General features: G+C 40.4%; 2 protein-coding genes across 3 annotated transcripts; both read left to right on the top strand.

The window, feature by feature from the left end:
• Window positions 1–2,565: 2,565 nt before the first annotated feature.
• Window positions 2,566–8,102, top strand: LOC134864519 (ras-related protein Rab-33B-like). Its single transcript, XM_063883562.1, has 3 exons — window positions 2,566–2,798; window positions 4,958–5,136; window positions 6,693–8,102. The coding sequence occupies exons 1-3, from the start codon at window positions 2,580–2,582 to the stop codon at window positions 7,012–7,014; spliced, it is 720 nt and encodes a 239-aa protein (XP_063739632.1). The 5' UTR covers window positions 2,566–2,579; the 3' UTR covers window positions 7,015–8,102.
• A 4,166-nt stretch (window positions 8,103–12,268) lies between these two features.
• mgarpb (mitochondria localized glutamic acid rich protein b) lies at window positions 12,269–26,798 on the top strand. Of its 2 annotated transcripts, XM_063883532.1 has the most exons (7): window positions 12,269–12,467; window positions 15,818–15,918; window positions 16,839–16,902; window positions 18,915–19,385; window positions 22,743–23,735; window positions 25,570–25,632; window positions 26,036–26,798. In XM_063883532.1, exons 1-6 carry the CDS (start codon window positions 12,395–12,397, stop codon window positions 25,614–25,616), a joined length of 1,749 nt encoding a protein of 582 aa, XP_063739602.1. In that variant the 5' UTR covers window positions 12,269–12,394; the 3' UTR covers window positions 25,617–25,632; window positions 26,036–26,798. The 2 variants fall into 2 exon arrangements, with proteins under 2 accessions (XP_063739602.1, XP_063739603.1); XM_063883533.1 differs by lacking the exon at window positions 25,570–25,632 and having other exon boundaries at window positions 26,036–26,797.
• The last annotated feature ends 238 nt before the right edge of the window (window positions 26,799–27,036 follow it).

Below are 27,036 nucleotides of genomic sequence, written 5' to 3' on the forward strand. Positions count from 1 at the left end.
TTGTGTGTGGTTGGCTTTCGGAGGTGGTATCACTGTGTTTCTGTTGAAACAAAATGACAAACACTTTGATCCAAAGTTGATGTGAGCATGTTTGCCCACATCATGTTTCCCCCACATAGATCTTAGTTATGAGTATGGTTTTTGTCATCCATCCTTTTTTCTCAATGGGACTACACCATGCCTCATTTGGACATTCATTCTTGTAGTATATTGAAAGTAGCCTTCACAATTTGTATCGGACTCGCTTTATGGATATCAACGGGGAAGTTTCAAATGGTGGTGCCCATAAATTTTTCTGTTTCTCTATCACACATGTAGTGGTATAGATTCTGTCTGGGTGTGGAATTCTTTTGATATGCATGTGTGTGTCTGGTTTCATTTCCCAAGCTTTACCGTCTAGGATGGTGTCCCTGTCGATATACTCAGGAGGAATATCTACTTTCTCCTTGCTTGGGGTCCACAGCCAGTCTAAGTTCAGGTCTTCTTCCATGGTTGATTTCTTCAACTTTGAGTGTGGTTGGCGTTGGCGTTGCTAAGATCACTGAATACGGACCCTTCTGGGCTCGTTCCAGATTTGTCTGAACTTCTATACACCCAGTAACCAGGCTGTAGCTGCTGCTGCTCCTCTGGGATGTCACTATTTCTCCCAAGCGTCACCCTTTACCTGCTGGAAGATATACGTGTATGGTAGTTAAATGTTTGACATAGGTACCCAATTCTCTTTCCTTATTTTGAATGCTAAAATGTTAAACTAATGCTAATTTCTAGCCAGGGGTATCTCCTCACTTCAGCGCCCCCAGGGGAACCACCAGGGGTCCTACGGTCAATTTACCAAAATGCTATTACACGTCTGTTATATAAGTCTTAATAAAGCAACAGAGTCACACAAATCACAAAGGTAAACAAAAAAAACAACAGCTAATACAGATTTTATAAAAAGGCTCTGCTTACCTTTAGTACTAGGGGACCCCGCTATTCGGAGCTGCAGTGGCCTCGCCCGGGTCTCGGGGCCTCGCCTGGCTGGCTCGCCAATTATGTCGTGGAGAAACCTCTGAAGTTGGGCCGGATGTCTTCCAGATCTTTACAACACTATGTTAACACTTATTTAACTTTAAAACAAAAAACAAAACAAAAACAAGAGAGTTCCAATAGAATAGAGTTTACTGAAGATTCAACGAAGTACAGCCAACATCAGTCAGGTCCATTGAGTGATTTCACAATGCTCACGCTTCTATTTATACACATTTGTTATCAGTTGTTTCGCTTTTTGATATGTCTGTGTGTGTTTGTGTGTGTATGTAGCCTACTTCTCTTTCATCCCAGTAATAATCTAATTAGTGGAGTATCAGATGATGTCAGGTACTAGGCACCAGGAAACTCTCTTTTTTTATCTTGATTTTTTCCATTACGTAAGACACCATTATTTCTTCCACCATCCTGAATTCTCCCTACTCAATCATATTTTGACATTTCGGCCTGGATCATTTTAATGATGTCTCGACCATGCTATCCTTATCTACTAACTCCATTTCTCAGACAAAAATATCAATGCGTTAATTCCACCAGTAGAGGGCAGCACGATGTCTCTGAAACAGCAGGTGAGTGGCTGAGGGAGAAGCAGCAGTGGAGTTAAAGAAACAAATGGTTAAATTCAGCATGTAGGTTGAGGTGTTGCTGTGTCTAGCCAGCAACTAATCAATGGAATAACATTTAAAAAAAAATGTAAAGACAGGTAGCCCACATGTTATGAGGCTTTTCTTTATATGGCTTTATTTTAAACAAATTAAAAGCTGCTGGGACTTCTAACATAACCATGTGTATTCAAAGTGTTTTCAAAAGGTGGTGGGAGAAGTACTCATACCTTTTAGTTAAGTTAAAGTAGAAGTACAAGAGTGAAAGAATACTCTGTTTAAAATGGAATGTCCTGCAATCAAAATGTTACTTAAAAAAATGATCTAAATATACTTAAAGTACCAAAAGCAAAAGGACTTACTATGCAAATTAATCCATTTCAGAGTAATATATATTATCTGTTGTCATTATAATTATTGATGCATTAAAGTGTTTATCAAAGCTGGTAAAGGTGCAGCTAGTTTTAAAGACGTTGTATACTGCATGCCAGGGTAGATTGCGAATTTAATCGAGATTAAATTAAAGTCTGATTTAAGGGTTGATTATATTCCACATTATTAATTAGAATCTGTAAAGTAACTAAATAAATGTAGCCAGAGTAAAAGTACAAGATTGACCTCAACACTACTTATAAATGTACTTAGTTACTTCCCACCTCTGGTTATCACTCAGGATGCCAGCTAAAGCCTGGCGCCTACTCGTCACCTGATGAACTCTCCTCCCTCAGTCTGCACCCATCATCACCATGCTGTCAAATGAGGCTCCTCTCATTCACTGCTCAGCTCCGCCAACAGTGTCCAAGTAACTCCCTGGCGGAAGGATACACTAAACTACCTGAAGAAAGTGTTGAACCCCTGAGGCTATACTTTATTTGTTTGTCTGTGATTTGTCGGCTGCAGCTTTAAAACAACTTTTTGAGAGTTTTTGAGTGAATTTCCCTCGGCAAAATGGAGTCCTCTCTGGAGTTTTCCAGCTCTCTAGGCAGTGTGTCCTCGCTGCTGACCCGCTGTCGGACCTTTAAGGTGCTGGTGATAGGAGACTCCGGGGTGGGGAAGACCTGCCTCACACACCGACTCTGCGCCGGAGACTTCCCCAGCAGAGTGGAGGCCACCATCGGCGTGGACTTCCGTGAGAGGCTGCTGGATATCAACGGAGAGAGAATTAAGGTAACTGGAATTGTGATTACATCAACAAACAAACTAACTGTGAACCCGACATAAGAATAACAGTGCACAAGAATGTGACAAACAAAATGGTACGCCGGTTCTTTAGTTTTAACTCGAAAAAAACCAGATTAGTTATCAACGTCATGTTGGCTTTTAAGTTGGGCACAAAGTGCAGAAATCACCACCACCTCTACTACTGGGGAGTAAGAGGCACATTTTACAGTTGTTATAGCCTCTCTTTGTAGTTGTTTTCATATTATGTAGCTATTTTAGTAACTTTGTGAATGTTATTCAATGTTTTTGTTTTTTATAATGTTATAGTATATTATTTGTATAGTTTATTTGTGTCTCTTAGTAGTCAGTTTGTCTCTTTGGTGTCATTTTGTATCTATTTGTGGTTTTATGTTCTTTTTGTAGCATCTTGTGTGTATTTAGTTTCTTTTAGGTAATTTTGTGTGTCTTTGAGGTTGTTTTGCCCCATTTACATAATAGTTGTCTCTTGACGTCTCTTTGCAGCCTTACCATCTTTTTGTAGTCTATTATGTTCCTCTTTATTTGGACTGGACAAATAAAACAAAAAAACCCTCTTTTGTCTAAAAGAGGATCTATTCCTGCAGTTAATCTGAGACTGCCTTAACTGGGACTTTATCATATTTTCTACTGCTTCTTTATTTCCTTTGTTAACGCTCTTAGGCTCTTTAGTAATGAATTTCCCTGCAGTGTGGCTCTGCTGAGTTATTTGTGCCACACTGAACACCAGACAATCCCCTGGATGAAAGGAAATGAGCAGAGCTGCTGCTGTTTGCAGAAATAACCCAGCATGTAAATCACTGTGAAGATCACATACTTGATTCTGGTGGTATGTGAGCTTTTACATCGAGTGTGATTCGATCCCCTCATGTAAACACATTAGTGACACTGTTTGTGCAATGATATTCAATCTGTGGGTGTTGAGCTACTTCCTGACTGTTTTGAACTGACCACATGACAGAGGAAGTGTCAGTGAGTGGTGACAGAGGATTTGTTTATAACTTTTAGAGATTTCACGCTTTGTTCCCAGTACATGGTATTGATAATGGAATGGGACAAGTCGTATGCTCCTTTTCAGAGTGAGCTTGTAGTAAAAGAAACATCTTCTAAAATGTTGATAACCTGTTTTTTTTTTTTAATGCAAAGTCACCTTTTTTTTTTACCAGGGTTGTTAATTCGACAATGAGGCAAGTCAATGACAGGCATCTTCAATCAGATCAAGTGTCAAGTCAACTTTCATGGCAATACACAAGTCCTTTTATAAGCTTATTCAAAGTCAGTTGCAAGTCAAAGTCTTTATAAAGCATAGACTTAGTGATCCAATATTTTTTTGTTAATGTATTTGTATTTTGTTTTACATATCTCATGTTGTCTCAATTGTATCCATTTTTTTTAGAGGTAGTGACACACCGTGGAAAAGAAATCTAGCACCTCTTTTATCTTATTCAGGTAGAGTGTGACAAAGCTAAAACAATCCGATTTTTAAAAAGCACTGAGTGGAGTTCAGATCATGTCAGGACCATCCCTTTTCCTTACATACAAGATTGCAGCAACAAAACAAACAAAAACACATATTTGTTTCCCGTTTATTCTGCCTTACTTCAGTGGGTAATTACATATCAGGTGTATAATTACTATGCAGATGGTCCAGGTCCAAATGAGGGGAAACTCTTCTATATAACGATAGGCCAAAATGTGGCCTGCATCAGACTCCGCAAAGGTGTTTGAGGCTAGCTTATTGCTAGAAAGAGCCTCATGCTACTGAAGCAGTTGTTGCTCCTTCCGGACAGTTAAGAGGATACAGAAGTTGCTGCTAAAAATAACCAATAAAAAGGTTTATGTGTCAATTGCAAGACAGAAACAAATTCAGAGAACAAAGAAGAGATCAGACTTTCTAAAGATTAGATCAACTGACTAACTCGTTTTGATTTGTCACCTGTCAGTGATGATTCACTGCATGTGTCTCAGTCTGGTTTGGGATGTTTCAACACACAGCTTCCCTCTCCGTGCCTTCCTTCTCATTCATTTCCTCTTTTGCACGTTTGCCTCTACCATCTCTGCACAATATGGCTGAATTGACCAAATGTTAATTTTCACTTTCTCCTTTTTATCTCCCCCCTCCCCATCAGCTCCAGCTGTGGGACACTGCAGGGCAGGAGCGTTTCCGTAAGTCAATGGTGCACCACTACTACCGTAACGTTCACGCTGTGCTCTTCGTGTACGACGTCAACCGACCTGCCAGCTTCAGCGGCCTGGCTGCGTGGATAGAGGAGTGCAGGCAAAACTCCCTCGGGCAGGATATCCCCAGGTAATGTACTGCTGCTCACAAAAAACAGGAGGATTTGTTTTGATATTCATTTACAACTTTTCTAATTCTACATCCTACAACCATATTTCTTTTTTGTGCAATTCTTAAGGGAACATTTTCCCAACATTTTTGCTTACTCAAGACAATCCACAGATCATTTTGAGGAGTTTTATGTAATGTAGGCATTTACCCGTGAATAGTTATCGTTGTCACTAGGTACTGTAGCTAACGGTACAAGTTACATGTTATGCCTTGCACAGACTACACAACTTTAAAAGTCGTCAGATCGCTTGCCAGTTCACACTACACAACTCGTTCAGGAGTCTTGAAGTCGTTGTGGTGTGCACACTACGCGATTGAACGGCGACAGGGGGTCACACACTACACGGTCTGTCACCAGGAGAAATCCCCGAGGAGTCTGTCTGGTCTCCAAACTACGTTTTGTCACGGGAAATGACGCGGATTTCAAACGATATTATTATTTTACCTAGAAACTGTCAATACGTTACTTTGCTTTAGCTTGTTAGCACATCAGCTAATGTTAACTTCAGTGAATTGTGTAGCCTAGCTACAACTTTACAGTTCAAAATCAGGTTTCAAACAGCTGTGTCGTCTTGTTGTGTTGGACAACGCTTCTTCTTTTGTGAAAGTTGAAAGGCTTTTCCTCACCCCGTGTCTTGCGCTCTCATTGGCTGTAGCTTTTCGGCGCACCCATCACCAGGCACAACCCTATTCACACTACAGGATTTGGACTCGCCGACAGGTGAGGCCTCTGGGAGTCTCTCACCTCGCTCTTTGAACAGTTCACACATAACGACCAAACGCCAACTGCCGAGCGCCGATTTAACGCCGATTTGCCTCTAATCGCCCCCGAGCTCCAAAATCCCTCTGGGAGCGGCCGATTGGGCTCAAAATCTTGTAGTGTGAACTTGGCATTAGCTAGCTCAGGAGAACCTCTCGCAAAAGATACCCGCTTCCTCCTGATACGGTTGTTGGTTTTAATTCAGTTGGAAAAGAAAAGTTCCTGGGTGAAACTGCTCAAAACCTTTCTGCCGAACCATGACAACTAACTTTATCATCATCATGGAGAAGCAGCATCTAGTCTTGGACTTAAGAGGCTTGTGCTCACTCGTTGGTGGGTGTAGTTTGGTTGAAAGAAAATAATTCCTATGTGACACTCCTAAAAACACTGTCTGTACATTATCTTTTGTAACAAAGTCATGATATCTGGAAATGGATTGACCGTTGAGATGTTGAACTTTTCTCCAATACAACATATCTAAATTAGATGGCTTGTGTAAATCAAAAATAAAAATGATACTGAACTACATCCACCAATGGTCTCTTGCGCATAACATGTATCTACTCATGGACGAGAGTGCTAGTGAAAGAAAATAGTTCCAACTTGAAAATGCTCACTAAAAATTATTCGGGTTATCGTGAGTATGGGGGTCATGATTTCTGAAAACAGACTTTCCTGAAGAGTTTTTATACTCTTTATTTTCTGAGTGACTTTCTTTTAATATCATCCTTCATTTTCCTTTTTCTGCTCCCAGGTTCCTGGTGGGTAATAAGAGTGATCTGCGTGACCCCAGCTGTGCTGACAACCAGGTGAGCCAAGAGTTTGCGATGATCTTCGCCAAGTCTCAGGGCATGATGTTCTTCGAGACGTCCGCCAAGAACTGTCCAAACAAATGCGGCAACAGGCGAACGAGTGACAAGGAATTGCCGTATCATCAGGATAAGGTGGAGGATATCGTTTTTGCGGTAGCTGCCAAACTGAAGAGGCAGAAGAAATCTGCAAGCCCCCCCATGAACGGGTCCTTCAAAATCCCGAACAAGAGAAGACCAGAGAAAGACATGTGGACCTGCTGCTGAGACACAGAGGCATTTTCAGATGGACGAATGTTTTTACTGTGTGTGTGTGTGTGTGTGTGTGTGTGTGTGTGTGTGTGTGTGTGTGTGTGTGTGTGTGTGTGTGTGTGTGTGTGTGTGTGTGTGTGTGTGTGTGTGTGTGTGTGTGTGTGTGTGTGTGTGTGTGTGTGTGTGTGTGTGTGTGTGTGTGTGTGTGTGTGTGTGTGTGTGTGTGTGTGTGTGTGTGTGTGACACAATGACCATACTGTGCATGATATACATTTTTGATCAAAGACAAAAATGCTACTTTTTTACTATTCTTTGAAAAATGTTGTTACTCACACACAACTTTAATATTTATACTCTTAAATAATGTGAGATGTCCTTCTTTGAAATCTATGTATATTTTGATCTTATTGTTTACAATGGGTGCGAAATAAAGACTGTGAATGTAAACATTATTTAGTAGAGGGTTGCTTTGAGGAACTTCAGTGCAGCGGGGTGATGTGGGGTGGCTGTTCAGAGTTTCCCACCGCAGCACCGGGTCCAGATGGACACATATCATGACAGGTCTGCTGCATGACTGCTGCTGTGTGGGTGTAATGCATCACGTGTTGTGATTGTGTGTCGAATAGATGATTCACAGGACGTCACATGACGACAACTGTAGATCCTGCAACACACCAGAGGGACGGGCAGCTGAGTTTATTTGCACATGCATATGTCACGTTGGTGCAACATTCAGCAGCAATCTGGTAGATGTCTTTCACTACAATTGAAGAGGTTCTATTGTGCTTTTTAGGTTTTCCCTTTCCTGTAGTGTGTTATATAGGTTTTTGTGCATGTAAATGGTCTGCAAAGGCTAAAATCCCAAACTTCCCTCCAGAGGGAGTTTCTCTTCCACACACTCCTGCCTGAAATGCCTAAATTGGACTCCTTTATTTACATAAAATAGTGACACCACTTCTTTTGGCTAGTGTTCCAACACATTGTACGTGATAGGCTAAGGGGTGGGACATCTTGCGGAGCCGACCAGCTAACCAATCAGAGCAGAAAAGGCTTTTTAAACATTAAAGCATGTAAACTTGTTACAGTAGCGACAAAAATAAATGAATATGAACCTGACCATTTGCATAATTTGTGCTCTTTAAGAAAGAACACATATGCAGGAATATTTGGTCTTATTTGCCATTACGCAAATGAATAAATGCTATGTGGAAGAGGAAAAAACAAAAGGAACAGTTAAAATATCTCCCATTTTGCTGACCGTTTACTTTGAACACCAACATCATTGTGATTGTCTGTTTGTAGAAACAGAGTTCAATTTCCAGCACTATTTACTACTTCCAAGGTGCATGCAGAAGGGGTAATATCTGAAGTTTATGTTTAAACCATAGTCCGTATACAATATGATATACTTTATCGTCCTGCAGTTCCACATACATGAAAATCACATTTACATATTATCACTCGTACACAATACACAGACGCACCTAATGACAATGGCGACCTATTTCATAACCCTCCTGGCCAACATTTAAATGTATATCTCATTATATGAGGGTTGAGGAAGCCTAATGGACATACAGTATCTCACAAAAGTGAGTACACCCCTCACATTTTTGTAAATATTTTATTATATCTTTTCGTGGGACAACACTGAAGATATGACACTTGGATACAATGTAAAGTAGTCAGTGTACAGCTTTGAATTTGCTGTGCCCTTAAAATAACTCAACACACAGCCATTAATGTCTAAACCGCTGGCAACAAAAGTGAGTACACCCCGAAGTGAAAATGACCAAATTGTGCCCAATTAGCCATTTTCCCTCCCCGGTATCATGTGACTCGTTAGTGTTACATGGTCTCAAGTGTAAATGGGGAGCAGATGTGTTACATTTGGTGTTATCACTCTCACACTCTCACACTGGTCACTGGAAGTTCAACATGGCACCTCATGGCAAAGAACTCTCTGAGGATCTGAAAAAAAGAATGGTTTACATAAAGATGACCTAGGCTATAAGAAGATTGCCAACACCCTGAAACTGAGCTGCAGCACGGTGGCCAAGACCATACAACGGTTTAACAGGACAGGTTCCACTCAGAACAGGCCTCGCTATGGTCGACCAAAGAAGTTGCACGTGCTCAGCGTCATATCCAGAGGTTGTCTCTTGAAAATAGACGTATGACTGCTGCCAACACTGCTGCAGAGGTTAAAGGGGTGGGGGGTCAGTCTGTCAGTGCTCAGACCATACGCCGCACACTGTATCAAATTGGTCTGCATGGCTGTCGTCCCAGAAAGACGTCTCTTCTGAAGATGATGCACAAGAAAGCCTGCAAACACTTTGCTGAACACAAGCAGACTAAGGACATGGATTACTGAACCATGTCCTGTGGTCTGATGAGACCAAGATAAACGTATTTGGTTCAGATGGTGTCAAGCGTTTGTGGCGGCGACCAGGTGAGGAGTACATAGACAAGTGTGTCTTGCCTACAGTCAAGCATGGAGGTGGGAGTGTCACGGTTTCGGGCTGCATGAGTGCTGCCGGCTGAGGGGAGCTACAGTTCATTGAGGGAACCATGAATGCCAACATGTGCTGTGACATACTGAAGCAGAGCATGATCCCCTCCCTTCGGAAGCTGAGCCGCAGGGCAGTATTCCAACATTATAACGACCCCAAACACACCTCCAAGATGACCACTGCCTTGCTAAAGAAACTGAGGGTAAAGGTGATGGACTGGCCGAGCATGTCTCCAGACCTAAACCCTATTGAGCATCTGTGGGGCATCCTCAAATGGAAGGTGGAGGAGCGCAAGGTCTCTAACATCCACCTGCTCAGTGATGTTGTCATGGAGGAGTGGAAGAGGATTCCAGTGGCAATCTGTGAAGCTCTAGTGAACTCTATGGCCAAGAGAGATAAGGCAGTTCTGGAAAATAATGGTGGCCACACAAAATATTGACACTTTGGGCACAATTTGGCCATTTTCACTTGGGGGTGTACTCATTGTTGTTGCCAGACATTAATGGCTGTGTGTTGAGCTATTTTGAGGGCACAGCAAATTTACACCGTTATACAAGCTGTACACTGACTACTCTACATTGTATCAAAGTGTCATATCTTCAGTGTTGTTCCATGAAAAGATATAATAAAATATTTACAAAAATGAGAGGGGTGTACTCACATTTGTGAGCTACTATAGGCAGGAATGACTTGTTATAGCGGTTCAGCTTGCTCTTGGGAACCCTGAATCTTCTCCCAGAAGGTAGGAGCTGGAATTCTGGGTTGAGAATGTAGGTGGGATCAGACACGATTTGTTGTGCCTGTCTCATAATGGACAGCTCATATATGTTTTGGAGAGATGGATGTTTTTTAACCCCAATAATGTTCATAGCAGTCTGTACCAGGCGAGCGATATGTGACTTCAACTGCACTGTCAAGTTACCATACCTGGCAGTGGTACCAAATCATATGAAACTCTCCAACACTGCAAAGTAAAACAATAGCATGAACTTCTGCTCAACTCTGTAGCCCCTAAATGTGTACGCAAAAAAAACATCTGCTGTAGTGTAGACTGAGCACAGACCTTCAACAAGGACCCTCCAGCTGAGTGTACACTGTTGAATCAATTGACAGTAATGTCACTGTAGCAATACTACGGAGTAAGCTATTTTCAAGGGGTATTTCACCAATGTCACACATACAGACTTAAAAAAGACACCTCAGAGTTGAATTATGGGAAATGGAGGGCCCAGCCATTTTTAGGAAATCTCTGCTGCTTTAATATGGACCATTCTTTTGTGAGTCCCACATTGTGAAAGAGCAATAAATATGGAGCAACAAATAATCACTTTAATGTTAGACTCGGAGACCTTAGACAAGTCTTACCTCTTAAAAAGTTTGAAATGTGTCTTAAAAGTCCACAGTGTAAGGGTTTATAGAGATCTGTGTTGACATATTGATGGGTCAGACCATTTTAATACTACACTGTATTATTTGGGCTCTTCCATTTAGAGCCAGCCTTGGTGCAGGCCAACAATAGCTCTGGGACAGGGTGCGTTATGCAACTAGAACAAGTTCACTGTCTCTATCCGTGCCACCACATGGGACTTTAATCCACTTGAAACAAACCAGCGTGAGGATGTCTGATCCTGCAGAGCACAGTCAACATGATTTTCCTCACGTTATACAACGTGCTTCATACTCCAAACTTTTTTTAGATGAGGAATCTGTAATATTGTCACAATGAATCAAGACAATGTTGAGTGTCCCCTGGACAGACATGCAAAAGCACCACTTCCTTTGCTACACAGCAGCAACATAAACTGAACTTCCACTTGTTTAGCCTCTTTGTGTTGTGTTCTTAGAAGTCATTTTAGGTCCTTGTGTTTTTGCTGAATTGTGTTTGGCTTTTTGTTATGTGTTTCGTCCCTTTCTGTAATCATTTTATGTTTCTTTGTAGTTGTTTTTTGGTCTTATTGAGTTGTGATTGTTGTAATTTTGAGTCTATTTATACTTGTTTTGTGCCTATTTGTGATAATTTCACCCTTTTTATTGTCATGTTGAGCCTTGGTACTTAAATAAACCCTTTTTTATTGTCTTTACGCAGATGTTTTGCCTCTCTGGTTACATCTCATCATTTATTTAATTTATTATCTTAATAGTTATCACTTAGTCTCAACTACTCACACAGTATTTAATTGGATTTCACTGTACACTATTTACCTTACATTTTTTTGTTGTATATTTTTATTCTATTTACATGTACATATAATCATGCATAACTTGGTCACTTTCAATATTCCGTGCATAATTTGGCTTATTCTATTTATTTATTTAATCTTCTGACTTGTATATAGTTAACTTCATCTGCACTGTAGCCTGGTCTAGAAACATAACCTGCTGTATTGTATTATAATTTGTCCCACTCTGTTTTATTTTGCACTTTTATCATTTCTGTTTTTTTGTCCTATATATAATATGTTGCACTGAGGAGCCCTAAGATTTTCATTGCCATAACTACACTGTAGCTACTTTGCATATGACAATAAAAACGTCTTGAACCTCTCTGTAGTTTTTGGGTCTGTTTGTAGTTTCTTTGTGGTAATTTAAAGTATTATTGTTGGTTATTTTGTGAAAGCTAAGGGTGTCGATGAAACTTTGGGCCCTTTGGTCTCTGTAGTTAAAGAATGCTTTTGCAAAAACCCACAGCAAATCCATTGATGTAATACATCCATCTGGCCTGCAGGGGGGCGATAGTGTCCTGATTTTTGAGAGGGGGGTGTCCTGCAATCAGCATTGGACAGCAGCTGAGCTGAGTGCTCCTCCTCGCTTCAATCTTCTTTAAAACCTGCTGGAAACCACCGACACGCATTCATTTACCTGCTGCTCATAGCCGAGGAAAGATGTTCTGCAGACGTGCATTACAGAGAGTTGGGCCGTTGGCACGGAGGGCTTTCGCACCAACATCCAGAAATGGTAAGTAGCTCAAAGATTGCCAATTAATGTTAATTCTGAAAGGGGTTTCCAGGATTTGCTATCAAATGTGTTGAAGTGAATATAAATGCCTGTCTTGTGCGTTTACTAGCTCTTCTGAATTAAAATGAATGGACTTATTTAAACGTTTTCTGAATGGTGGTCTCCCAAGTCAAACTGTTGGAAGCGTGGTTAAACGTACATGCACTGAGTTAAAACAAAAATGAAATTAATTTTGCAGCAAGTATTCCTTTTTAAATCTTAAAGATGTTAGTAAAAGTCCGATAAAGAGGTCTATTCATTCTTAGGGTTTCCATTGTGCAGAGCAGCAGCAGCAGCAGTAGGAGGAGGAGGTGTGTCCTGCTTTGGGAACACACCGTTCTTCCACTCACTGGTTATAAAAGAGCGCACCACACACGACAAGAATTACTTGTGATTTAACGTTTTATAACCAAGTTTCATCAAGTGCACAAGCTTTTTTTAAATAAGCAGTCAATCGTCAAGCATTTAGGGAATTGTTTGCAAAGGAATAACGAATTATTAGCTTTTCTTTGTCGTGGTAACATGTTGTCCTAGGAATTGTTCAGTTGGCCACATGGATTTCAGAATATGCAATGCATACGTGTGTCCCCTCCTAAAAAGCATACGAGTAGGGGGAAAAAACGCAACCCCCCCCCCCCCACACACACACACACACACAATTTAATGCCTATATACCTTTTGCATAAAAAAAACTTGACTCAACATGCACATTTATTTAGCCAATGTATGTTTAATTGAAGAGGATTTGAAACTTAAAGTTTCTTTTTCCTTGCCCTACATAATCTTTTATCATTGGGATCTGAGCTTGTGGAATTCACCCTCATCCAGAGGTCAAACCACTGCTTCTTTAATTTCCTGTTTTAAAAAAACCCAACATTTCTGCTCAAAGCAAGAGCACACAAAATAAAATCTACCTGCAACATTGTCTTTTTTTCTTGATGACTGAATTCTGCAAAAGTTAAACTTAAACTTCATGGCTGACAGGGCTAAACTATGACCTGGTTGTCCTACAGGTCTGCATAATCAATCCCCTCCCTCATGTCTGAGCACATGTCAGCTGACAGATGGTAGCAGAAGGGCAACATACATGTGGACTCAACACATGTCATCATAGCAGCCATCTTGTGTGTTGTTGCCTGATGAGCGTGTCCCTTTTTTTTTTTTTACAGGATTGAACCTCTGCAGGGATTAACTGATTACCTGTATAAATAACCTGTACTTGGCTTTGTCCCTGCATGACGCTGCTGTGTCATAGGTATTAGAGGACTTACTGTTACAATGGCTCAGCTTCCACAACAGGACAATGTCCAGCTCTGTTTTTTGGGTGTTCTAGTTATTTTAATATGTCTGTTTGTAGATTTTTTTGTCTACTGATTCTTTATTGATTCTTGATCAAGTTGGCGTCATGTTTTTTAAAACCATTGCGCCCAACGTAAATGAAACCAAATACAGTTTGCAAATGTCATTTTATGTAAAACACTGGTGGATATTGTCTTGAGAGTAATAAACGGTCACTGAGGTCTACTATTAAAAGGAATTGAACTGGTTGTTACTAGTAAAATCTTGATTTCCATCAATAGTCACTTTTAACTTTAGTGGTAGCCTATTTCTTTGAATAAGTACCTTGGGCCAGTTACGCTAGTTTGGCACAAAGAAAACTGGAACTTGGGTAAATGGTAGCAATATCTGCCCAGGGGAACTTCTAATGCTAACAAACATGTATACATGTTATCCCGTTCTGTTTTTTTCAACTGCCACTGCTTTGGGCCAAGAAGCTGTTGTCCCATAACCATCTGTTAAACTCTTTTTCTTGTAAATGTATAACATAATTATTACTGGTAGGTGCAGTTTTAATACCTTTGGCCAGGCTAGCTAGTTTCCCCCCTGGTTTTCAGTCTTCATGCTAGGCTAAGCTAACTGGTTACAGGCTTTGGCATTTGGGTGTACAAGGAAGCAAGTTTGACAAAGCCTGGCTTTCTTTGCATTAGATGGCCTGACATAGCCTAAAGCCCCAATATATGTGATACCATGACAGCGGTTAGCCAAGGGGGAGCTGCAGATTTGGATATCAACTCCTTTTAAATAATTCTGAGTAGCAACTCCTTCCCCTATCGTTTTCACATGGTCATTATGCTACCAAGACCTTTTTATTAAAGGGAACTGTGTAATGCGTGAAGAAGGTAATAACCTTTTGCAATATCTCTATATATCTTAACTTTTTCAAGTTGAATTTAACATTTAAGTTAAATTAAGGTCGGAAGTCTTCTTTAATTCTAAATCTTGAATTGTTTAAACCAATTTAAACAATCTGTACATCTGTGACTGGCTATTGTGTCTTCAACAGGTGAGCAATTATCTGTATATAGATGTTTGGTGTCATTGGGAAAAGTCACAGGGTGAGTTATGATTTGACACACATGAAACATGGGAAGGACGAAAAGGGGCGTGCTGGGCTGTACATTGTGTTCTTTCACCACTTCAGATGGCCTACTCAGGTTGCCGAGTAAACCACATACATGTGCACACACAGAGGGCGTGAATCTAGCTTGAGATAACGTATGTACTGTAGCTGTGTGCACTTACACTCTTTAGTCTATGTGATAGATCTAGGTAGCAAGGGATTAGGCTGAGGCAGTGTTGGGGATGCAGGGTGGCTTTATTAACGGCCTTCTCTGCATGCACCACTGGCAATCCTTTAAACACAAGCAAATCTTTTACAGGCTGCATCCAACCACAATCACCACCGCAATGAGCCTATTAAGAAGCATTTGACTGAGCTTTAGTAATTGTTGACGTGTGTGTGAAAGGACATAACATGACTGGAAGCCCATTAAATAATTTAAAGTTTATTTATTTTTATGCAGATCTTAGCTTGTGAAACAGGAATTGTTGTGGAATTAACTTGAGGGACAATTTGGTGTTTAACCAGGCTGCGGCCAAATTTGTCCAACTCCTCTGCTTCTAATGACCAGGGCTGTATTGTGTAACTGGATTAAGGGACGTGTTGACGCTGTCGGAAGGCAGTAGACTTTGTGCCAGTCCAACTTCTGATGGGAGAGTTTCCTCAATAACGGCCACATGTTTATTGTAGTTTCTCTTTCATTATAATTTCTTATGGTGCTCATCTTGTATCTCAAGTGACAAAAAGCATCTGTTCAACCTATGATTAAGTTAAGTGCATGCACTCCATCCAATTAAATATTATGATTGATTTCTTTAATGTATAAATTCCCAAAATACAAACGTGTTTGCTTTCTGCTTCCAATCATATTTCTAAGCTAACCCTATACCTGCCCTCTTGTGTCTCTCAGCAACTCCAGTGCGACACATGGCCTTTGGGGTCCCCGGTGGCTCCAGCAACATGGCATACTTTGTCCTGTGTGGAGGAGGCCTCACTGCTGCAGTCGTCTATGTGAGTATCTGTGTGAGATTCCTCCACTGTGACTACCTATTCTGCATTTTTGTGGTTCTGCTGTGATTTCTTAAAGTGCCATTTCACTCAACCTGTCCTCTCAGTATCAGTGCAGTGTAATTCAAAAGGTTAGGGAGGAATATTGAGTGATTTCAAGAGGGTAATACCAATTATTGACTGATGCCAAGCATGGGGAACATCCAAGTGACCCTTGGCGCCCGTATGGTGTATTCAAAAGTCTGAGTGTGGAATACTGGCACATCCCACACTCAACCGCCATCTTTGCCAACAAAAGTTGCAGTCGTTTATGCTTTGCTACTGCAGGTGATAGCTTGCTAATTGGCTAGCAACGTTAACAGCAAGGATTGCCAATTCAAGCAGGGCACAGCAGCAGTTTGAGACCACACCAAAGTCATACACTGCAAGTGTACAAAGTGTACAACATGGTAGTGTGATAATTAGAGTATCCCTATACAGTATATTTCAGTGGTGCTGCATATTGATGTAATAAAAATGAATTACTTTCAATTATTCAATTGAAGTTATTCTTGAAACTACATTTCACACATTCTGAACACAAACATTGCAAGCTTAGTTCAAACCACAATAGAAGATGTAAAAAAAGAAACAATGATACAACAATCCATAGTTATGTGGGTAGCCAGTTACATGCATCCTCAGACTGGATTGTGTGTAGCAGACATCGCCACAACTCTGACAATAGAAGGGACATAGAACATTCTTTGTGTTTTCTACACACGGTAAACAAGTCTGCGACTAGCAGGCTCTTGGCAAAAACACAATTGTATACCAGCTGTTCATGTTAGACAAAAGTCAGTGTAAGCTATTTTTTTAATTTTTGCTTTAATCATTTGCTGTGTTGAAATGTAATGCTTGCATATCTGCCCTCTTTCTATCAGGCCTACAAAACAGTCAATGGTGATGTTGAGGAAAAAGTTGCCAGCGTTGACTCCACAGCAAAGGGTCAGTTGTGCACACACCACATCAATTACTGAACCTCCTGAGGTGGCATTTTTAAATAGTGCTACAAGAAATTGTATAAAAATGTGCATTTCTTGTAACCTACATAATTACATTTCTAACAAAGGTCTACAATTTATTCCAAAAAACATATCTCCGAATGAATAAAGTATCGGCAGCGCTTATGTTGAACTGATTACCGCACTGGACTAAAATCACTTCAATCGCTCCCGCTTTTAGATCAAAAGTGGCGTAGCCTTTTTGCCAAATGCAATCTCTGAGCCCTTTGGCTGTCTTTTTTTTAAGCAACAATTTAGCTGTTTATTAGCCGAAAAACTTAATCTAGAGTAAAAATTGGCATCATAACCAATTGGGTTTTAGACTTCATCTACATTGTTCTATCTCAAGTTGCTATCTGACAGTAAACAATGACTAGTTCAGAAATGAGCATATTGGCCGGATATCTGCTGGCTTCATCCACAAAGTATTGTCATTGAACTAATAGCCAATGGGTCTGCAAGTAGTCTACAGCAACATTGTTCACTACAATAAATGATCATGTTAGGCCAAGACGTTCCCCATAAAAGTTTCATCTGTTGGCATGCTAGCTAATGAGCACTAAACATAAACTACATTAGTTTTGCAAGTATTTGATCTCTTGTAAAGAATGGTTACATTTTTGACCTTATGCTCCAGTTAGTCCAATTCTGAAAGACAATCTTCATTGTCCCTTGATTCTAAGGACTTAATAAAAAGACAATGCTAAGATAACCAACTGAGTAACTGTGGATGGAATTGCTGTGTACCCTTGAGTTATTGACTGAAAACCTTTGGCCTCTATTGATTAGTCTAATGTGATAAAGGCAGTTTAATTTTGCTCAATGTACAATTTAACAAGTACTTGAGCTGCTGTTCTGAGATATGGAATGCAAAATAAAGCTGATATTGCTGCATTTCCGAATTGGTTCTGGCTTCACCGTCCAAATATCAAACATGGTTGAATGATCACTCTCAATAGCTTGATCTTGCCTGTCTGTTTTGATTTCTGTCTGAGATTGATTTGTCTATTCAGCCGGTATGAGTCTGGATAGAGACTGGCTCAGCGCCTAGAGCAGCAAACCGGTAATGTGGAAAAGTTGCCTCTGGTTCGGTAGTGTTCATGCAGCCTGGAAGTGTGTTTGTTTTTGGTCAAAGTATAAAGCTCCGCTCCATCCAGCACTAGAGAATGAACTACTATGGCTTTAAACTGGGTTTGTATCACGTTATGTAATGAATGTCTTGGAAATGGAGTCACACAAACCTCTCAATGGTGATTAAAGCGATTGTAATCAAGGATCAAATTGTGCTGACACGTAAATCCGAGTACACATCACTGAGTGTCATTACAGTGCAAGTCATTTAATTCCAATATTTTTAATGACTTGAAATTTTCATAGCAGTACCCTAAATAAACACTTAATTCTATTTTCCACCTCTTAACATGTGTATGAGCTCAAATTGAACAGTTTCTAAGAAGAAAAAAAGAACACCTTCAGTGAGGTCAGCAGTTTTATTTCTGTTAAGAGGATGACCTGTTACGCTTAAGGATTATCTTTCTCTTTCACTTACAACACACAGCTTTGCTTTTTAAGACCTTATAGACCTAAACATTTTGAGACCTACAACTATTTCTTTTTCCCACAATTATATTAAAGACTGCATGTGGCCACACGTTAATATTTTGTCCCTAATGTGTTGGATTTCCAGGATCAAGAAAGTTGATGTCAGGTCATCTGAAGAAGTTAAGGGGATTGGAGGAAGAATTTGACCTTAGTCGCCTAGAGCTGATTACTGAGACGCATCACTTTTTAAATGGATTTATCCAATAGCGTTTCCAGTGGTTCAAAAATCTGAAGTCTATTTCTGTCTCAAAAGTTTACATATGAAAATGGGAGTTTGGACAGTGTAGTAGAAAGTGCATTAACGTTACGACTGTTGACTGTTAGTTTTTTTGCTTTCACCCTATTAATCTGCAGAGTCAGCAGCAGAAGTAGTGGCACCCGCTGCAGAGGTGGTCGCTGAAGTTGTCACAGAAGCTGTTGTAGCTGAGCCTACTCCTGCAGAACCAGTCGCGGAGACTGCTGCGGAACCTGCCGTTGAACTGGCAGCGGAACCTGCTGCTGAAGCTGCCGTGGAACCTGCTGTTGAGGCCGCACCTGAAGAAGCGTCTGCCACTGCAGCCTCTGAGGTGGCCGTCGCTGAGGTGGCAGCTGAGCCAGCAGTTGTAGAAGAAGCCGCGGCACCTGTAGAGGCCGTGGCGGCTCCTGTAGAAGTTGCCGCTGCTGAGGAGACACCAGCGGAGACGCCAGCAGAGGCCCCAGCTGCTGAAGCCCCCGTAGAAGAAGTCCCTGCCGCAGAAGCTCCCGCAGTAGAGGTCCCAGCCACAGAAGAAGCTCCCGCAGTAGAGGTCCCAGCCACAGAAGAAGCTCCCGCAGCAGAGAGCGCTGGTATGGAAGCAGTAGATGAAGCCCCTCCTGCCCCCACCACTGAGGCAGAGACTGCCTGTGCAGCCCCCGAGGCTGAGGCCGCCCCTGCTGCAGAGGTGGCTGCGTAAAAATGTGACGTTGCCATAGTTGCCCAGAAAGTACGGGCTCCGAATTAGTTGTGCTGTGTCCCGCCTCTGGCCCAGGAAAAAAGGACTCATGAACCACTACATTTCTCTTCCAGTTGCTCAATAAATTACCATAGGGGTTCATCAGTCCAGTTTTTCAGGTGCCTTCCTTCCCTTACGTCACCCAAACCAAAACATTTGGCATTAGGCGGTTGGGATTCAGTTTGGAAATACCCATTTCCCATAGGAATTTGTTTAAAATAACTAGAGCAAATGCAAATAATGGTTTGGGAGATGTACAGTTAATAGGAGTGTGGAAACAGGTGATTTAAGGGATAGAAAAGAGTTATGTTCATGTGAATTTGTGTTCTAAAGTGCCCTTAAACAGGACAGCCTCTTTCTTAACTAAATATGTCCGCATGGTGAATGAATGTAGTCCATTTGACATATTGTCTAAGTCTCATTCAACATCAATTGCACTTGGTCTACTCTGCTCAGAAATTATTCACATATAGCTATGTCCCATGCCTCATGCCTATTTGCTTATGAAAGGATTATCATGCAAACCGGGAGAAACACAATTGACGCACATTTTGTTTTAACCGTCACGTTTGACCAAAAACAGTTTGCTCTTTTCCTGGCCGAAGCACTTGCCTAGTTTTCTTTTTTTTTGCACATCTCTTCTCATATTTCTAATCCATAATGATCTTATTCAATTTGTTTTTCTTCTTGCACATTGAACCACACATAATTTGCCAGCCAACTCATTTCTCCTGTTTCTTTGCTCTTGTAATGTGAAATCGTTTCAGGGAACACTGCGGAAAATTCCTTCACCTGTTTTTGAGCAAGTTGTGATTTAATACAGTTGAGTTATTCAAAGAATAAAACATCACTGGATGAGAATGAAGTGTCTCTCTATTGCATTTTTTAAATGTATAGTTGAAACTATTGAGTTTTTTTGCGCTTATTAACATTCTCTTGGTTACATAGGTTCACAATAAGTATTTGGGCATCTCTCTTATCCTGTAACTATTGTATGTGTAGAAACACCAGCTTCCTGTAGAAATGCTTGATTTCCTGGAGATCCCTGTGCCTGTAAGATCAAGCTTGTAGTCAAGTTTATAGTTTAATCACATTGAGTTTTAAAGCTGCCTCATTGTCTGTCCCCGCCCCCCCCGGCCAGAAATCCATTGGCCTCCTTTGTTTGCTTCAAACATGTTGACATCAGTGTTACATTCTCACTTCTATTGGCTGGCGCTCCAAGACATTGTACATGATGGGCTAAGGAGCGGGAAATCTCTAAGCGTTAGACCAATCACCACAGAACTGGCCAACTAAAGAATCAGAGCAGACTGGGTGGTGGGGTGTGTGTGAGAAGCTCCCTCTGGAAGGAATTTTGGGATGAAACCCTGAGGTGCAAATGAGGCATGAAAAGAGGCAAAGTCAGAGGAAAAATAAAGACCTTTTTTGAGAGTAAAACATGTAACAGCAGACACATAATATACAAAATTGAACCTGAAAACAAGCATAATGAGGCCCTAACAACTAGCCATAGCAAATCACAATGAGATTTCTGCACGTATTAAAGGCAACGTACAGAAATATCTACCTACAGGTAGTCTGTAATGCATTGATCTGAAGTATTCAGGCTGTCATGCCAAAGGCCCGAGGCAACTGCATGCAGAGCTCGCTAAAGAGCCTGTCAGATGGATGTGGCAGGTGCTTAACAAGTTGAGGAAAAAAGATGTGCGAGCACTTTGGCTTTTTGTTTGCAGTCTTAATTGTGCAGTGTAATCCCTGGCAGACAGGTTAAGACTAATCCTAGATTATTAAGGTTGTTTTAGGGTGTCCTATAGTAGCTGACAACAGAAAGGATCATGGGAAGTTATTAGTGGCAGTCCAGGGATGTTTGCTAGCGAACAACACATACTTTCAGAAAATATTTTTAAAAGTGTCCCAATAAGGGTTCACCCCAAAATCAAAAGTAATTAGTTGTGCTATGTATCAATCTAGATGTGTTTGTATCAGTTGCAGAGATGTCTGCCTTAGGTGTTATGTAATGTAACTGGATAGCAATTGGCTAATGGTGCTCTAAGTGCTGGAAAAAAAACATTTGAAACCTCACAGCAATGTGTTTTTCCAGAAATCCTGAAACATTTTGAGGAGTTTCATCAATGTTCTATTTACTTCGTATCTAATCACTGTGCGGACAGAGGACTGCATCTCTGGACCATTGGCTATCCTGAGTTAGCTGAAGTTGTGTCTCAGCCGAGGAGGAAGCCATTAATCATGATGGCTTGATCATGAGCTCCAGTAGATGTACGCTTATTTGCAGTGTTTCTGTCGGTGTAGTTTTTTTAAAGAAAAAAGTTCCTACATGAAACTCCTCAAAACAAGATCTGGGGATTGGGTATTGTAACTGGGTCAGGATTTCTGTTCTGAGAGATTGCTGTGGAGTTTTCTAATGTCATTTGGGGCATTTAGCATCATAAGCTCATCTAGACCTATTAGAAAAAGCAAACATTTCTACAGCCGATATACACTCGGCAACTCACACCTCAACAATCTACATTAATAAAAAGCACTACAGGTAAGAAGAAAAATGTCTAATTGGATTTTGGTGTGAACTGTCCAATTAAGGCTTGTGTATTGAAATCGAGGTATTTCAGTCCAATTCTTCCAAAAAAGTGTTAAATACATACCCAATCTAAGATTTAAACGTTTGAAGTGCTGTTTTTGTGTAAAAAAGGTTACACCAGCAACTGGGCAAGTAGTCTCCTGTAGAGTATTCCCTGAACCTGTGGTGACTGTAGACCCTGCAGTGATAGAAACATGACTAAGGTAAGTGGAACTCACAAAAAAAAAACACAGCCAAGCACTTGGCATATACCAGGATTAGTGCTGCAATGGCCTTCGTGCAGTTTACATTAATTCAAGGGCTGCAACATAGTCTTTTTTATTACTGGTTATCTGGCAATTACTTTGAAACGATGAATTAGAACCCAGTGTGATGTCATCAAATTGATGACATTCACAATTGAAATTGTACAGCACCGAAATACACAATCAAATTTCAGTTTAAATCATTCAACAGTCAACCTGTGTATTATCAGGATTCCAATAAAGGATAATACATTGATAATAGAGCAACCTAACTGCAAATAAGTTCATTTACCCTCAAATATTAAGAGCTGTTATGTTTGAACATTTAAAATATCTCTCAGCCAGTATTTTCTGTCGTCCTGTCCCTCAGAGCCTTCCCCTGGCCTGCTCTCAGCTATGAAGGTCTTGACCAGCTCTACAGTGGAGATTGCAGCGGCTTCTGTTGGTGAGACAAGTCTGGTGCAAGCTGTTCAGAATATAGAGGACATAAAAAGTCTGGATGTCACACTGGAGGAGGAGAAGCCAGAAGTCCTGGAAACAATCCCAGATGAAATATCTGAAGAGGTATCGGTTGTGGAGAATAAGGAGGAGCTAAAGGCTGCAGAGGATGGTGCAGCTGATGCAGAAGATGCTGAAGCTCCAGCTGCAGAGGAGCTGATCCAAGAGGAGACGCCTGCTCCTGTAGAAGCACCAGAGGACGAGGAGGTGTTTCTGTCTGAGGAACCTACAGCTTCAGCAACTACGATAGAGGAGGTGGCTGAGGAACCAGCAGCTTCAGCCCCGACAGTGGAGGAGGTGGCTGAGGATCCGGCAGCCTCTGCCACAATGGAGGAGGAAGTGGCTGAGGAACCGGCAGCTTCAGCAGCGGTTGTGGAAGAAGCGAGTGCAGTTGAATCTGAAGAAGCTGCTGCAGAAGAGAGTGTCACCTGCACAGAACCCTTACCTGAAGAAGCTGCTCCAGCGGAGGAAGAAGCTGCACTAACTGAGGAGGCAACCACTGCAGAAGCTGCTCCAGAAGAGGAGACAACACCTGCTGCTGAGACACCAGTGGAGGAGGAGGCAGCAGCAGAGGAGACGATGGAATCTGAGGAGACCACAGCAGTAGTTGTGGACACGAGTCAGTTGGCAGCAGCTTCCTCCGGGTCGGACCTGGAAGTCCTTCCTGCTGCTGAATCTGAGTCTACAATCACATCAGAGGCTGCAGAGCACGAGGCAGAGCACTTCCACTCCTGCCACTCTGCTCCATCAGAAGCAGTGGAGGCGGCGCCACCTGCTGCTTGGGGAGAGCAGCTGGCCATTGAGGAAGCTGTGGATGTAACACATAAAGTCAAGGAAGAAGAAGTGTCCCTGGTGGAAGGACAAGGTAAGAACATACTGTATGAAGTGCTTGTCAAAAGTTTTTGAACACGACATACCTACTTATGTGTTGTCTATGATGCAGCATGATTGTCGAAGTAAGGAAATAGAATAGAATTAAACCCTCTCCATGAAAGCCCTGAGGCGAGTGAAAACAATTCTAACTCTGATCTCATTTCTTTTCTCTCCGTTTAAAAAAAAGAAAAGAATTTAGAATATATTTAAATGCAGTTATTTTTCCAGGCTGATCTTTTGAAATCCTAATTATTTTTGTAAAAAAACTTAAAATAGTTGGGTTTTTCAAGGTGAAATCATTTTGTGGGCAGGAACATTTTCCTGAGGTATTTATTTTTCTACTCTAAATAGGACAAAAATTATATATGTTTTCATCCAGGTGGCGTTAAATGTCCAGACATGAGGTACATAAATTGTGTGTCAGCATTACTGTGTGTCTTTCTTTTGGCTAGTAAACCTGAAAGCCTATTTAGAATGATGTATATCTTTTAGCGATGTTTGTGAAGATGATGAAGAAGTCTCCGGAGACACCAGCTTGTATATAATAAGGTTTATTACAACAGCATAGTATCATACACCAACATGGGCCATACGAGGTTCCCAGAGCCAATTGTGGAAGTCCCCCCAGAACTATCTCTGTGCATGCCATTTATAGAAGAAAATATGTGTACATCCAAAGCATGTGTGCTCACCTGAGGTAATCATTAACAATGTGTGCCCCCCTAAGGTGACATAGGTCCATTCATAGGAGCCCCCTGACGTATGCCAGATGTCGTTTTTCCCTCTCCTATTCCTCTTACACAACCTATGTCCTCAGAGAGTATCTACCTTTGAATATCACCACATTTAATACCACAAGAACATTGTGGTGCACTTCAGCCCCTTGTGGCTGAAATCAACATTACAACAACAAACACAAGTTTTGCAACTTTTTCACTAACTGTTTTGGAAACCTACTTCCCCCAAGGCTTGAATAACACATAGAACATTTAAATGTAGACATATATCCATATTATACTTGTATAATTGACTATGGTATGTAGGCTATGGTTGAAGAAGAGTTCGTATTCTGACTTTCATTTATCTTTGCCAAATAGATGAATATTAGTCTGAGATAAAAAATCACTGTGCGGACACTACAATTTTAAGGAAACTAAATGGCATCACAATAGATCTGACGTACTGCTAGCATGAAAGCACTGAGCAAGAAAGCATTAAAAAGTACATCTATTTTTTCTGGTGATCCATCTTTTAACTGTGATCTAATATGTTTTCTGTACTTTCCGTAAGGCTTAAAAATAGCTAAAACTGATGATTTTGCTTGTTTTGCCAGGTGAATTTACTAAATTGCCTTTGAGTGCTTCAGTAGACAGGTATAACGTATACCAATAATGAATCAACTATATTTATGTTTCAGGTCCTGGTATTGCAAATGATGGTTTACTTAGATGGCTTGATCATACAGGATTCAACCATCTTTAACATGGTTTTCAGTTACACCGGTCCATACCCTGTTTTGAGAAAATGATGTAATTCGGAAATCTGAGGAGTTAATTAGCGGTCTATGAACAAGACCTCATCAAAATAAATTATAAATATTAGAAACTGAGTTTGCAACATATTCAAATATGTAAAAGAAATGTCTACATGTGTTAACACATTGCATGTCATTACTCAGAGGTGCAAACGTAAGGGACGTACTCTAAGGGACGAATTGTTGAGAATCCCGTTAACACGACACAAAAAAAATGAATATATATATATTTTAAACTATTAAACTCCCTGTATTTGGCTCTGACCACATGTATTTCTGCCTGTATCCACAGAGCCAAAGGGGTCTTTCTGGACTGTAAAAAGCTGCTCAGTGATGTAATAGTACAGTTAAGAAGGTAAAAAGCAGCATAGCTATAAGAAGAGTAGAGCTACAGTCAGTAGAATGGACATCTCCAGGATAGCTATTTTCTCAGAAAGCCACATTTTAAATGTAATTTATAGAACTTTATTCAAACACAATGCAACTAGATTTATATTTAAAAAAACAAGACTTTAATACAAATTTAAAATGAGAAAAATGGTAAGAAAGTACATATTTTTAGAAGAATAAAAATAAAATATGTATCTCCTTTATTAGAAAGTAAAAAATGACGTTAAAAAAGCCCAATGAATGCTGCTGCCCATGTCCATTTTACTAACTTTAACTCTAGGATATGTATGCTGCTAAATGACATAGTGACTTACACTGAATGCGCTCATTTGTACCATACAAACTGATGTTGTGCTTGTGTGTTTCAGCCACAGAGACTATGTTGGTGGTGGCAGCCCAGTCATGACAGACAGACAGCGTGCCTTCCACAACACTCAAGCCAGCATCACTGATGGAAACAGGAGCAGCTGGTTTAACTAGCTAATGTGTCCTTTATGAAAGGTTATCAGAAGTATTTTTATTTTGTTTCCCATCTGTTTCTGATCATATTAGCATTTGTGGAGTTATTCCCCTAATGGCCACTAGGCCACTGTTGCAAAGCTTTTCATGCTAGTTAAATTGAGACGTTTTTGTTGTAGAAGGTGGATTGGAAGCGGGTTATTGTAAGTGTAATGTAATCAACCTAACAATATCTACAAACTGTACCATGATATTCAAAACAACCATGTTTTTTCTTCAAGCTGATATAATAGCCATAAGATACGCATTTTTGTCACGTTTGTCATAGTGTACATTTATCTTGAACAATCTTAAGTTTTTTAAGGCCATTACACTTATTGTCATGCATTCCTAGGAGAAAATGTGAAATGTATATATTGAATATATTAGTATAAATCTTAACCTTCAACAGCAAAAAAAAAAGTTAATTATAAAGGTCCGAACCAATATACATTGATTTTGTACCATTTCACTTAATTGTGTTCAAAGTAAAATGTCTAGAAATCTTAAGAGTTGTCCATGCTATTGTTCAAATATGATAACTATATAACAATACAGTAATAATTTAATATAGCGATTTCTATGTAGTTAATTGAGTTGTTCTGTTGTCATGATAATGTGTTCACATATACACTTTAAATAAAGTGATTTACAAACAATTGTATTCAGTTTTGCTGTGCATAAAATTATTTCTAGTGTTAATTGATGTTAACATAGTGATGCACTATGATATGTCAGTACATTAACCACTTGGTGGAGACAGATAACTGCTATGAGATCATTTGTGGAATACATGTTCAGATCCTTTACGTAAGTGAAAGTACCAACACTTTAATATTCAAATATTTCATTACAAGTAAAAAGTCCTACA

This window comes from Eleginops maclovinus, chromosome 5, assembly GCF_036324505.1.
Source record: "Eleginops maclovinus isolate JMC-PN-2008 ecotype Puerto Natales chromosome 5, JC_Emac_rtc_rv5, whole genome shotgun sequence".
Classification (NCBI taxonomy): domain Eukaryota; kingdom Metazoa; phylum Chordata; class Actinopteri; order Perciformes; family Eleginopidae; genus Eleginops; species Eleginops maclovinus.

Bases quoted from the DNA above. Each gene is read 5' to 3' on its own strand.
- LOC134864519 (XM_063883562.1), top strand. From the start codon at position 2,580: ATGGAGTCCTCTCTGGAGTTTTCCAGCTCTCTAGGCAGTGTGTCCTCG. The intron at 2,799-4,957 runs GTAACTGGAATT...CCTCCCCATCAG, and splicing joins TCAACGGAGAGAGAATTAAG to CTCCAGCTGTGGGACACTGC. The intron at 5,137-6,692 runs GTAATGTACTGC...TTCTGCTCCCAG, and splicing joins CTCGGGCAGGATATCCCCAG to GTTCCTGGTGGGTAATAAGA.
- mgarpb (XM_063883532.1), top strand. From the start codon at position 12,395: ATGTTCTGCAGACGTGCATTACAGAGAGTTGGGCCGTTGGCACGGAGG. The intron at 15,919-16,838 runs GTGAGTATCTGT...TCTTTCTATCAG, and splicing joins TCACTGCTGCAGTCGTCTAT to GCCTACAAAACAGTCAATGG. The intron at 23,736-25,569 runs GTAAGAACATAC...CTGTATCCACAG, and splicing joins GTCCCTGGTGGAAGGACAAG to AGCCAAAGGGGTCTTTCTGG.